The sequence below is a fragment of the Barbus barbus genome (genome assembly GCF_936440315.1).
Source record: "Barbus barbus genome assembly, chromosome: 45".
NCBI classification, from domain to species: Eukaryota; Metazoa; Chordata; class Actinopteri; order Cypriniformes; family Cyprinidae; genus Barbus; species Barbus barbus.
Window position 1 is genome coordinate 17,371,063 of NC_136723.1, and position 14,236 is coordinate 17,385,298.

At 35.6% G+C, this 14,236-nt stretch overlaps 1 protein-coding gene across 7 annotated transcripts in view; it reads left to right on the forward strand.

Moving 5' to 3' along the window:
• LOC306863735 (neurobeachin-like) overlaps nt 1-14,236 on the forward strand; it is a gene marked incomplete at its 3' end in the record, with an annotated part of 128,577 nt that overhangs the window by 69,937 nt on the left and 44,404 nt on the right. For all 7 annotated transcript variants that reach the window (XM_079407255.1, XM_079407256.1, XM_079407258.1 and 4 more), the window contains exons 7-12: nt 311-430; nt 869-1,015; nt 7,643-7,840; nt 8,555-8,688; nt 12,128-12,236; nt 13,486-13,638. In XM_079407255.1, coding sequence (XP_079263381.1) covers nt 311-430; nt 869-1,015; nt 7,643-7,840; nt 8,555-8,688; nt 12,128-12,236; nt 13,486-13,638 — 861 coding nt within the window. The remainder of the gene's footprint in view (nt 1-310; nt 431-868; nt 1,016-7,642; nt 7,841-8,554; nt 8,689-12,127; nt 12,237-13,485; nt 13,639-14,236) is intronic.

Consider the following 14,236-nt stretch of genomic DNA (forward strand, 5'->3'; position numbering starts at 1 on the left):
TTATGAGAAATAAAGTCAGAATTGTGTGATAAGAATTTGCAATTTTGAGGAAAATGTTTGAGATGGGGAGATAGAGACTTATAATTACAAGAAATAAAGTCAGATCTGCAAGATATAAACTCAGAATCATAAGAAATAGAGTTAGAATTGTGTGATAAAAAGTCGCAATTACCTTTTTGGATTTTTTTTTTCTTCTGTGGTGGAAAAGGGGCTTCCATAAAGAACACTGTGTTTACTACTGTACCTTTTACATATGCTTGGCTGAGTGAGCTGTGTGAATATTGAATACTTATAATTTTACTTCCTACAGTGGTACATGATCAGCATAGTCCACATCTACAACCGTTGGAGGAATAGTGAGATCCGTTGCTATGTCAACGGCCAGCTGGTTTCCTACGGCGACATGGCATGGCACGTTAACACCAATGATGTAAGTGTTTGTGCTTTTCCAGTGCTTTTACATTCTCATTCTTTTTCATACACAGCCTCAAGAAGCACATAAACATCTCAGCATTGCCAAAATCAACTTCTATTTCTTCTGCTTTGGAAAATATTGCACCTATAGGGTCCAAATGACATTTGATTAGATAAGCGGTTGTCTCTTTGGATCAAAGGGATATAGATTATCCATACACCTTTTTCCCTTAGGCAAATCTTTATAGTATATTACGTATAGACTAGCTGAAGTAATTGAGAACAAGATGACCAGAAGATTGCAAGTAAACAGCTCCAGAAGGACTTTTCTGAAAACTGTCAAGCCGTCGAACTGATAAAAAGCAGTTTTCCACTTTTGGTATCTTTCTTATTGTTTTTTGTTTTATTATTCCTTTATCTTGATTATCTCCTCTTCCTCTCTCCCTTCCTGCAGAGTTATGATAAATGTTTCCTGGGCTCTTCAGAGACTGCGGATGCTAACCGGGTGTTCTGTGGGCAGCTCGGAGCCATTTACGTCTTCAGTGAGGCGCTGAACCCTGCACAGATCTTTGCCATTCATCAGCTCGGACCCGGGTATAAGGTATAAACCCCAAGATCACTTTTGAGAGAGCAGGGTGCTGTGCAGCTGTGCAGCTGTGGGATACTCTTTGCTGCTCGATTGTTGCAGTACAAAGTGGGCGTTTTGTGTTTGACTGAATATTTAGTGCCGTAATTAAACTCTGTGCTGAGAACATTCAGATGGATTAGTTCTGAAACTGACAGGCGGTGTAACATAAAAGCTCTTTTCCTAAACTCAACCTCACTGTCTGCCATCTAAACAGACACTTATTCTCTGCAGTAGTGTATGTGCTAAAATTAAATTTGAAATGATCTACATGGGCAGCAATAGTCACACACACGCCACTTGAATGTGGCATCTCAGATGAGTCTGATTTAGTGTTGTTTTTATTAACTACAGCTAAAACGATTAAAATCGGTTTTGTTAACTGAAGTAAAGCTGAAATAAAATAAATCATAACTACTAGTTGAAACACTTGTTTCACAAAGCACATAACAAAATTACTAAAAATAAAATAAAAAACTAAAAATAAAAGCTAATTAAATATATTACTAAATAGTAATAATGCTAAAATAATACTGGGATGTTTCATTAGAGTTTGGCATGTGCCCATATTGCTAGACTAATTATGCATTTAAATAAATAAAAATAAATTGATGGAGCTATCATATACTGTTACTTGTCAGTATTGAAAGCAGTATAAAGGTTCATTTGTTTAACGCAGTGCATTCTGGGACTGCTTTATCTGCAAAGGATACATGCAGTGCTGATTTCAGGATTTCATACAGTAATAAAAAAAAATCCTGTGCCATAATTTATATAAAATACATTTATTTCATACTAATTATACTTCAAAGCCATTAACATATTTATTGACATATAAAGACTTACTGATATAAAATTATAATTAAACTTTATTTGGAGTATTTCTTTATTGCACAATGCACATTTGTTAATATTATGCCTAAAATGTGTTTTAATATCACTATTAATAAGGATTGTATGATATAAGTGTAGCTGAAGTAAACTTGCTATAGTTCCACTTTAGCACAATCAAATATACATAAGAATATCTTTAGTTGGACTTCAATTAAATTAAAGTGCATTAAGCCCCAAATTAGTTTTTCTAATTTAAGTATACTAGTTTAGTATACCAAAAGTATAATAATTGCAGGGTATATTTATTAAGCTCCTAAATATGTAAATGTATTTGTAGTTACAATACATTTTAAGGTTGTTTTTTTTCCACTAGGATAAGCTCAAAAATGTGAGGTCATTTCTAGTTATACTCATGTTTTTGACTAGAAATTATTCTTTGTGATTGTTATCTTTTGCCAAACTTTTAGAAAAGCTGTCATGAGCTAGAGCTTGGTTGATTGATAAAAAGCTGTACACCCTGGTAGTTGTGTTGCATTCCAGTTTTTTGTGAGTAGTTCAGTGAACGGAGCGTGTTAGACTGAGACAACCCTTCCTGAAACATGGGCCGTGCTAAAGTACTTTCTCATTACACCGGCTCTACATTTCCCTGGCAGGTCTGTTAATAACACCTGATGTTCTCTCTTCTCTCTTTCTCGTTCATTAACCGGACTCTCACCTCTCAGACAGGCTTGTCTCTTGGGTCTGTACGCATGTGGGAGCTGATAGCTGCTTCTGCTTCATCGGCTGAAGTGTGTAAGCCAAAGCAGCACTTGACATAGATGAACTCTTAAAAAAAATCTCTTCTCAGTACAGAAACGAAGAGGAGAGGATAGATGAGTAATGTTAACCGCTGGCTTGTCTTTCTGGTTGACCAATTAATAGCTGTTTCAGAGAAGAGCATTGAGGGGAAATCCAGGCTGTCAAGTTAGATTTTTCTCACAGAATCTTTCTCTCCAGCCAAGCACGAGACTCCCTAATTTAAGCTAAAGCTCTTCGGAAGCATGCGGACAGGGCTTGTTTACCCGGGTCAGATGATCTGACGATTATAAGCAGCTTTTGTTTACTTGAGGTCAGATGATGTTGTTGTACATTTCTGCTAAATGGACATGATTAACCACATCTCTCAGTGCTGATCTCGGCATTGTTTTTTGCATCAGGCAAAGCACAGCTTATTTAGGCTGCTGCTTTGTAAGACTGAGCGATTAAATATTCACAATGATTATAAAATTAAGCCACATGGTATATATTGCAATGTGCTTGTTGATTAATTTTATGTAAAATTGTTTAAAATGTATCTAAATATATTGAATATAATCATCAAATAAAACAGCAAAATATTTAGATTCTTTTAAAATATTTATCATCCAGTCATTCAGCCTTTTAGGATCGTCAGGGTGTGAACAAGATTGTGATTATTAGCCCAACCAGCAGGTTGTGTTAAAGAGAGATTATGAACCTGTTACATGTAACCTGAGTTCATTAGGCACTGTTTAGTGTCAAGTTAAACCAGGATAAGACAGAAAGTCTCTTCAGTAAATCGGAGAATTAAAAATGAAAGCATGTCATACTCTCCCTCTCTGTCTCTGCATCTGGATTATTGAGGAATTTTTAATTATTAATCCTTGTACCCACGTGGCTAAAAGTTCCTCGGCGCCTGATTGCAGCTCACTCCAACTATAGAAGAAAAATCAAGAGAACAGAGAGTGTGGATTATTCATGGGCTGTGTGTGTGTGTGTGTGTGTGTGTGTGACACTTTGACGATCTATCATGAAGATGCCTTAAGAGACCTGATGTATGCAATGAATGTTTTACATTATTGATATTTTAATGCAAGCATCTTTTTACAGGTCACTGCTTTATTTTTACTAGTCCACTAGGACAAGTTACCTTATGTCTGTGTAGAATCAGCCTTCTGCTGTCACTATATTGAAAACATGCAAATGAAGTCATGTGATTCACAGTTAGCCAACACAGGCCCAGATCATCAACGAGGGGTACAAAAAATGTTTGATAGAAAAAAACATTATTAAGCTCACCTAGGCTGCATTTATTTGATTAAAATACACTAAAACATTATTATTATAAAATATAGTTAGAATTTCAAATAACTGTTTTAATATATTTTAATATGTAATTTATTCCTGTGATGGCAAAGCTGAATTTTTTGCATCATTACTCCAGTTTTCAGTGTCACATGATCCTTCAGAAATCATTCTAATATGCATATTTGGAGATTATAAATGTCTTTACTGTCACTTTGGATCAATTTAATGCATCCTTGCTGAATAAAAGTATTAACGTCTTGGGGGGAAAAAAGAAAGTATATGCAACATATAGCAATAAAGGTCATAGATACTAGAAGTAATATGCAATATTACTGTCACATGACCTCATTGTATGTTCAGGCTAACCTCTTGTGTATGAAACCGTATGAATTATGCAAAGATGAAATTTCAAGAAGTAGTATGCAACACTGTTGTCACATGACCTCAGTAGATTGCATGATGGGACAAACACCATCTTGCATTGTCAATTGAATTTAATGAGAAAATGTCAACTTTTGGAAATCTGATCAAATAATGTGTGAGGGATAGTAGGAATTATTGATTGGTCACTCTTGAAATAAAGGTCAAAGGAAGTACAGTGCATTGCATTCTGGGATTTAGTGTAGAGTATGCTCTGTTTGCTGCATATATATTGCACATTTTTGCAATTGTAGCAGGGCGTTCATGCATACATAAAATGCCCAGGTTCTGCATAGTACACATGCATAATACAAAGCTAGCATTAATAGAATGATAGCATGTCATGCAGTCATATGAAGCCGATTATAATATGCATATACTGTAACATAATTTATCTGGAAATTGGAGGCTAGTATGTGTGTGTGCTCATATATCTGTTGCTCATTTGTGTCCTTATCTGTCAGTTTGTCTGTGAGAGTCTGGATGTGAGTGTGTGTTGTTGCTGCTGCAGCCGGTTGATGTGGTCCCTAATACCAGAGGAAGTCCAGATGTCTGGTCAGCATGTGACAGCCAACAAGCTGCTCTCTGGCTGTGCATTGCCGTGGTAATTAGCATGTGAGGTATGGGGCACTTGGCATTGTCGCAAAGAGAGCTGTCTGGACCGGCGACTTTGTGTGTGTGTGTTTGTAAGCTATATAGATCATCAGAGTGTATGATGGCTCTGCTTAATTCCAGTGCTGTTAGTCTTTGTCGCTGCTGCTGGTGCAGCTGTCCTCTCATGGGATTGTGAGGAGCAAAAGAGAGAGAGAGAGGCTGTAAGGAAAACGCGTGCTAGCTTTGCAGCATGGGCTATCAGCCATAGGGTGTGTTGAAGCAGTGACCCGATTCCCAGACAGCTGCTTGAGTTTGCCGGTGCTCCTGTGCCCTGCGTGACGGAGAAGATGAATGCCATGTGAACGTGCCGAAACACTGGGCCAGATTACATATTGTGCTCACGCCGACTGACTGCGTGATCCTATTAATGGTCTCTTTCTCTTTTACAAAGTGTTTGAGATTCTGAACTGCATTTTTGGTACAAGTTTTATGCAGTATGTCTGCAGAAGTTAGATGAATCTGATAGAACTTCCTTTTTAGGATGTTCTCAGGGAAAAGTGGTTAAAATAGAGATGAGTCATGTTGGTGGATTTGATGGTCATAAAACAACCGGCTAGTCAATTGACTACTGTATATTTATATACTGTTTGTTTATTTATTGTGTGCTTAGTTTTAGTTTTTTATATTATATATTATCTAGAGAGATGCATTTATTCATTAAATCTGAATTAAAAACTTGTTTTAGTTTTGATGCTTTATTTTGTATGCTAACAGCATACTTGGTTATTATTTTAGATTAATATGAATTATTGGTGTCGGTGCTGATAGCCTAGTGGTTAGCACACAGACATACAGTGCAACTGTACCTCTGGTCACGAAAAAGCATGAAAAAGGCCAAATAATAATAATAATATTGATTATTGGTTAATATTTTCCCCTCTTACCTGGCCTTGGTTTCATCATCAGCAAAGAAAGTTGTATTTGAGAAAAACGTCAACGTATTTGTTCAGTTTTATTATAGTTGTATTATTAGTTTTTATAGTTATTGTTATTTATTTATTTATTTATTTATTTATAATCTAGTTGTCTAATAAACCTGGCATTATGAATTAGCTTTTGAATATTGTTGACTCTTTGACTTGCTTTTGGATAAAAAATGCTGCAAAATGTAAATTTATTTCTTAGTTTATTATGGAGCATTGGTCGGGTGTGAGGCAGGGTGTGTGAACAGAGTCTGGTAGATAAGTTTTGATGCTGCGTTCAGTGCCAGTCAGTGTGTTGCTAAGTGGACACATTGGCAGCAGGCCTGGGGATACTGCAGTGAATCACAGTGCCAGTGCAAGGGCTTATTTGCATCGTACTGTTTTTTGAAGAATTGCTCATTGAGTGTGACTGTGTTTATGCTTCTCTCATTACTAATGCATCTCTCCTTTCTGTTTAGATGTGCTGCTGTAGACTTCATGAGGCAGTTAGATGTTGAAGATTTTATTGATTATGTGCATACCAATTATGCATAATATTCAGTCCTGTATACTTTTATACTGTGGTTTTCAATGTATTTTAAACACAATATTTAATCAAATCTAAATACAGGTTATTAAGGCAAAATAAAACAGAATATTCTGAGAGACATAAAGGGGGATGGGATGGGATTTTTATACATTGGGATTAGATTGGTTTTTGGATGACAAGTGGAAGGAGAGGCATTTTAGATTTATATTACTGGTTAATATTTTTTCCTTCTTACTTGACCTTAGTTACTTCATCAGCAAAGAAAAGATGAAATTTACTTATTTCAAGATTCAAGAGTTTTATTTGTCACATACACAATTATACAGAGTATAACCAGCAGTGTAATGTAGGTAATTATTTATATATGAATTTATTTATTTACAAGTTTATAAATAAAATAAGTTTATAAGTTTATAAAATATGCTTCTTATGTCCTCATTTGTAAGTCGCTTTGGATAAAAGCATCTTCTAAATGACTAAATAAATAAATATATTTAATTTGTGTATTTATTAATTAATTATATTTATTTATTTATTACTTTCTATTTTATTTATTGTGCATTTATTATTGTAATTTTATTTTATTTATTTATCCATTTATTTATTCATAAAAATATGTAAAAATACAAAAAAAAAAATACTTATGAAAGTAAATAGGGTCGAATTTGATGTTATGTTATATGTCTTTAAATTGGTCATCTATCTAAATATATAAATATATAAAATCTGGAGTTGAAAGTCCTGTCATGCACGGTGAGGAAATTCTGCATGATCTTATGTAAGTCTCTCATTCACTCCCTCAGTTGAGTAGATGACTAGTGGCACAAAGTGCTTTACATGAGAGAGATTTTGCAGATACATACATATTCACACACATATTCTCATACAGACTCACACTTACGTTAAGAGCCATTAGTGAAATGGCACATTTCTGCAGCCAGAGCTTCATTAAGATAATGTACACCTGTGTGTGTGGCTGCTCTGTGCCTCAGAAATTAAAGCTTTTTATTATTATTATTATTATTACCATTATCAGTCCTCTGGGATGCGGCCCAGTCCCTGGTGCTTTCCACAAGTCTGCTGCCAAGAGAGAAATAAAATGTGAGAGAACTTCATTTGAAGTATGTTACTGATTTATGTATTTCTCTGTCTTCACAGAGCACATTTAAGTTCAAGTCGGAAAGCGACATCCACCTGGCCGAGCACCATAAGCAGGTTCTGTATGATGGGAAGTTGGCTAGCAGCATAGCCTTCACCTACAACGCTAAAGCCACCGACGCACAGCTGTGCCTGGAGTCCTCGCCCAGGGAAAACCCCTCCATATTTGTGCACTCGCCACATGCCCTGATGCTGCAGGTCAGTTTTTACTCTCACACACACAACATATGTTTATCTCTGATTTTTTTTACTGATTCTTGAGTGCTGGGGGGAAAAAACAGGCTACAAAACTGAAAAGAAAATAATAATATGTTGAGAGGAAATGTTTTTGATTAAATAGTTAAGTTTCAATTTAGCTTACGGTAATTTTTTTTTAAATGTGAAAAGTGTGTTTTGATGTAGAAAGAACCATATTCTGTTTTAATCATACATGTATTAAATGAATTAGAATTTTTTTCATTACCTACTTAAAATAAGGCAACTTATCAAAAAATCCCAGCTAATATCTTCATAATAAGGGGGATGACGTTGACATATCATGGATGTAACAGAAAATATAAGCACACATTATGAAGCTGAAAGCACAACATGCAGCTTATTATCATCATACAACTGATCGTATACTGTATACGGGTAGTTGCCGTATCAATGTGTCCTATGGTGTGACGGAAAAATGTAAAAAAAAAAACTTCGAAGATAAACCTCTCTCATGCTATTTGTAACTCTAAGAATTAAGATACATTTTTCTCATGTTATTTGTATGTTAAGTTTTTTTTCAACATTTTTGCTATGTCACACCATAGGACACAGTCCAATTTTTATTTGTCAACTACCCATATATATTGCATTATGACCTATGACAGTTTCCTACCCAGTTTTCAAGCAAGTGTGCATTTTTGCTTGTGTATACAGGATGTGAAGGCCATCGTCACTCACTCCATCCACAGCGCCATCCACTCTATTGGAGGAATCCAAGTTCTCTTCCCGCTCTTCTCACAGCTGGACTACAGGCAACCCAACGACAGCCCTGTGGAGACGACCGTCTGGTGAGTATTGACCATACAGACTGCAGATCCACAGAGCTAAATTTACTATTGCAACTCTCAGGGTTCATTAAATCTTCAATTTTAAATTATCATATGCCATTTATAAGAGAATATTCTACCTTTATGTTTGCTACACTGCTCTTTTCTATCCCAAGTTAACATACAGAAACTACCACCATTCAAAAGTTTGGGGTATTTTATTTTTTAAAGGAATCAAAGCTTTTATTCAGTAACAGTAAAGCTATTTATAATGTTACAAAAGATTTCAGTTTGAATTAGGGGTGGGCGATATGGGAAAAATATCATATCACGATTTTTTTTAGAAATATCACGATTCACGATTTTATCATGATTCTTTGTCATGATAGTTTTACTATTTTGGTTTTACAAGTTGTCTGAGCATTACAGCCAAACTAGAAAGGCAAAGATGCATGGCAGATATTTAGGCCAAAGTGGGCAAAGATAAAAAAAATCTTTGTCATTATTTTATTTTTCTTATTAAAAAATAAGAACAAAGATACACATTACAAATACACATAATATACAAATAAAACAAACAGTGCTTTATTTTCAGGTACAATAGGTGTATTTAGCAGAGCATTCAATGAAATGAATGAACAAATATAAAAATAAAACACTAGACAGACTGATTCCTAAAGCAACTGTATTAAAGTTTTTCAGTCAAGAATAGTGAGTGATTTTTCTCATTGCGTTTTGTTAACGTTAAATGAATAGTTCCCTCAAAAATATATATTCTGTCATCTGTCTGTTAATTCTGTCATAATGTTTTATTTTTATACCATCATTTAGTCAAAAGTTGTTTTAAACCTGAATGAGTTTCTTTCTTCTGCTGAACATAAATGCTATTTTGAAGAAGGTGGAAAACCAAACAGTTGCTGGTCCTCGGTGACTTCCACAGGATTGTTCTTTCCTACTATCAAAGTCAATGTGGACCAGCAGCTGTTTGGTTACCCTCGTTCTTCAAAATATCTTATTTTGGGTTCAGCACAAGAAATTAATAGAGGTTTGGGACAACATGTGAGTGAGTAAATAATGACAGAAATAAAATTTTAGGGTGAACTATCCCTTTAATGACAGTCGACAGCATGTTTAGTGTCCTGTCCCTTTAAGAGCTGCACGCATCTAATATACAGGCACGCATCTGTTTCTCTCTTAACTATTTACTTTCATTTTAGAGATAACCAACTGAGTCTGTATGTAAACCTTGTGTGTTTTGACAGTATTAGCGCAAAAAAATAAGTTAGTTGAGTAATCAGGCGCCGTTAGGCAGGCTTTTAGTGCGCGTGCTTCAGGTGCATGCGCTCAGAAAAAACGCACGTCAGACCAGCGTGCGAATTAAACATTTAACCAGCAAGGCTTGTATGCAAATAATGTACTTTTGCGATCGCGAATAAGTGCAGTGTCCTGTCAGAGTAACTCTACATTTACATTTATTCATTTAGCTGACGCTTTTATCCAAAGCGACTTACATTGCTATATATGTCAGAGGTCGCACGCCTCTGGAGCAACTAGGGGTTAAGTGTCTTGCTCAGGGACACATTGGTGTCTCACAGTGGATTCGAACCCGGGTCTCTCACACCAAAGGCATGTGTCTTATCCACTGCGCCATCACCACCCCAACTCTACTGCTGTATGTCGTGTTGTACAGTATATAGAGGCGCCAGAACTGTATTTGACACAATGTGCGCTGTAGCACGATACTACGATATTTCTTAAAAAGCAGATCGTGGAGACATTTTTATCGTCCACGATCAAAAATCGTCATATCGCACACCCCTAGTTTGAATGCTATTCTTTTTTTAACTTTGTGTTCATCAAAGAATCATGAAAAACATATACATCACGGTTTCCACAAAAACATTAAGCAGCACAACTGTTTTTTAACATTGAGAGTAATAAGAAATGTTTGTTAATCATCAAATCAGCATGTTATAACAATTTCTGAAGGATCAATTGACACTGAAGACTGGAGTAATGATGCTAAAAATTCAGCTTTCAATCACAGGAATAAATTACATTTTAAAATATATTAAAATAGAAAATGGTTATTTTAAGTTGAAATGATATCTCACAATATTACTGAATACTGTATTTTTAATCAAATAAATGCAACCTTGATGAGCATAAGAGATTTCTTTCGAAAACATAAAAACACTTTTGAATGGTAGTGTAAACATAGAAGTAAACCATTTTTTAAAATTGTTTGTTTGTTTTGGGTATTTATTAATTTTTTTAATTTTGAGCACCTAAACCACACAGACATGGCAACACTGGATCAACCAATTGCGTGAATTTGGACGGACTTCGCACTGCTATCTGTTTATCCAACCAATGTGAGACTCTGAGTTTTTGAGATACCTGTTTGAAAACAGTAGTTATCTTTTTAGTAAATGTCAAAGTAGTGTCTGCATGGACCTCCCTAGGCCCCAAGTCCTAGTTTTGTATTTGATAATAATAAGTTGCTGCCATAATGTAGACTAAAACTCAAGTCAGTCACTGTCAGGGACGTCTGCCATGAATTATATATGGAATCTGTCATTCTCGGATAGAAATAGAGCATGACGGAGAGAGCGTGGGATTTTGAGGGATTCGTGCCATTCATGTTCACATAGACACTAGGAATGAGATTGAGAGGCTAGCTCAAAGAGGGATGAGAGGCTGGTATGGTCATACCCTCATTTCTCAGGTCATTGCTTGGTTCTGCATGGTGAGCTTGCAGGCATGGCGAGTAGATTAGAGATCAGCAGTGAGCTGGCAGGCATAATCAGCGGAGCAGAGATCTGTGAGGTATCGATCAGTGGTAATGTTCCCCACTGGGGTTTACTGTCTGTGGGGAGATGGGTGAGGTCACTGGCCCATCCGTCGACTTATGGCACTTTAGAAAGAGAAAGAGACACTCTGAGGATTTCATCTGCAATCTCACTGCCTCAACTACGTCATTTAAGAAGCTAAGACATAATTCGTATTTGCTGGAATGATGATATTGCTTCTAGGAAGGGAAGCCATCATTATGTGCATGTGTGTGTACATTTTTCAATTTATACTGCTCATTGAGATACCGTAAGAAATGTGCACTTTTAAAAATAAAGGCTCTTTTTTGGCATTGATGTTTCCAAGAAGAACCTTTAACATCAATAGAACCTTGGAAAAACCATTCTTTAAATTTTAAAATGTTCTTCACACTAAGAAAAAATGGTTCTTTGAAGAACTGATCTGCAACCTTCATTTGAAACCTTTGCTTTTAAGAGTGTATTCAATGTTGGAGTTGTGGTTTAGTGGTTGGACAATGTCCTGCAAATATGTTGAGCCTTGGTGCTCATGTTAGAAATGCAGGTCAAACCCCTTATGCATTGTATCCTGATCCTGTTCTCTCACAAATGCTACATATTTAAATGTATTTTTTCATTTCTGCTTGCAGTGCCACTCTCCTAGCTTTCCTAGTGGAGTTGTTGAAGAGTTCAGTAGCCATGCAAGAGCAGATGTTGGGCGGAAAAGGCTTCTTGGTTATTGGATATTTACTTGAGAAGGTAAGACAGATATTCATTATTATTTTTCTAATTACCGGTGATAAAAATCAGTTTATTATAAATTATAATTGTAAAATAGATACATAGTGTCAGATTCGCAGAAGTTGCAGACGATGACTATCATTTTAATTATCTGAATTGAAATAAAGGGAGTAATTCACCCAAAAATGCCCCTCATGTTGTTCCAAACCCGTACGACCTTTGTTTATTTTCAGAACACAAATTAAGATATTTTTGATGAAATCCGAGAGCTTTCTGACCCTCCATAGACAGCAACGCAACTACCACGTTCAAGGCCCAGAAAGGTAGTAAGGACATCGTTAAAATAGTCCATGTGACATCAGTGGTTCAACCTTTATTTTATGAAGCAACCAGAATATTTTTGTGCGCAAACAAAACAAAAATAATGACTTTATTCAACAATTTCTTTTCCGTGTCAGCCTTCGATGCGCATTCACAAGAGTATCACGACATAGGTCTTCTGATGTAGAATGTCGATCTCTCTTAGTTTATCGCCTGTTCTGGTTCTAAAAAGTAAGGCTGGGCAAAAAATTTGCAAGTCATCCTCTGTCAAAATTTTCAGACATGTTTACTTAGACTGTTTTATGTACAGCGTGCGTCGTCTTCTGCTTGTAAACAAGGCGACTGACACGGAAGAGAAGAAATTGTTGAATAAAGTCGTTATTTTTATTTTCTATGCACACAAAAAAGTATTCTCGTAGCATTATAAAATTACGGTTGAACCCCTGATGTCACATGGACTATTTTTATGTTGTCCTTACTACCTTTCTGGACCTTGATCGTGGTAGGACCTTTCCTGTCTCAAATTTCGTGAAAAATGTCTTAATTTGTGTTCCGAAGATGATCGAAGGTCTTATGGTTTTGTAACAACATGAGGGTGAGTAATTAATCACAGATTTAAAATTTTTGTGTGAACTATCCCTTTAAGATACTAATATGTGCACTTGAGGTACTAATATGCAACTTTTAGGGGTAAATAAGGTACAGAGGTATACCTTTTGAAAAGATACCACCCCCAGTGACAGCATTTTGTACATTTTCATGGTTTATTGGGTAACACACATGCTCTAGACACACTGATACAACACTTGCTCAGGAGATGCAGGATTGAATCCAGCTTTCATGTAGAGTTTCTGTTAATAAAAATTGTCAAAAACCTGAAACTCGCTCTATACTGTCTCTCTCACTTTGTCTTTCTGACACCTGTCTCTCTCTCTCTCGTCATTAGTCTTCTCGGGTACACATCACCAGGGCAGTTTTGGAACAGTTTCTGTCATTTGCCAAGTATCTAGATGGGTTGACTCATGGAGCTCCTTTACTGAAGCAGCTGTGTGATCACGTTTTGTTTAATGCTGCCATCTGGATCCATACACCAGCTAAGGTGAGTTCGTCCCACATGCTAAAGGTCAAAATAAAAGTCACATTTCACATCTGTCCACTGTTGTTAAATGTTTCAGTGTCCTTAGCTGTTATTGTTATTTTATGTAATACTAGATAATGATAATGTAATTTCAAAATATAATAATGTGATTTTGAAATAACATTTCTAAGTATTAGTGTTTTACAATAACTTTCAAAAGTCAGTACGATTTTTCCATGTTTTTGAAATATCTCTTACGCTCACCAAAGCTGCATTTATTTGGTCATATTGTGAAATATCATTGCAATTTAAAATAAACTGTTTTCTGCTTTAATATATTTTTTAAAATTAAATTTATTCCTGTGATGGCAAAGCTGAATTTTGAGAATCATTACTTCAGTGGCACGTGATCCTTGAGAAATCATACTAATATGCTGATTTGGTGCTCAAAAAAACATTTCTTATTATCAATGTTGTGCTGCTTAATAATTTTGTGGAAACTGATACATTTTACGGAATTCTTTGAATGGAAAAATATTTATTTGAAATCTAAATCTTTTTACGGTTACTACATTTTTGGTTTTACGGTTTTAACTTAAATTTACAGTTAAATAATTAA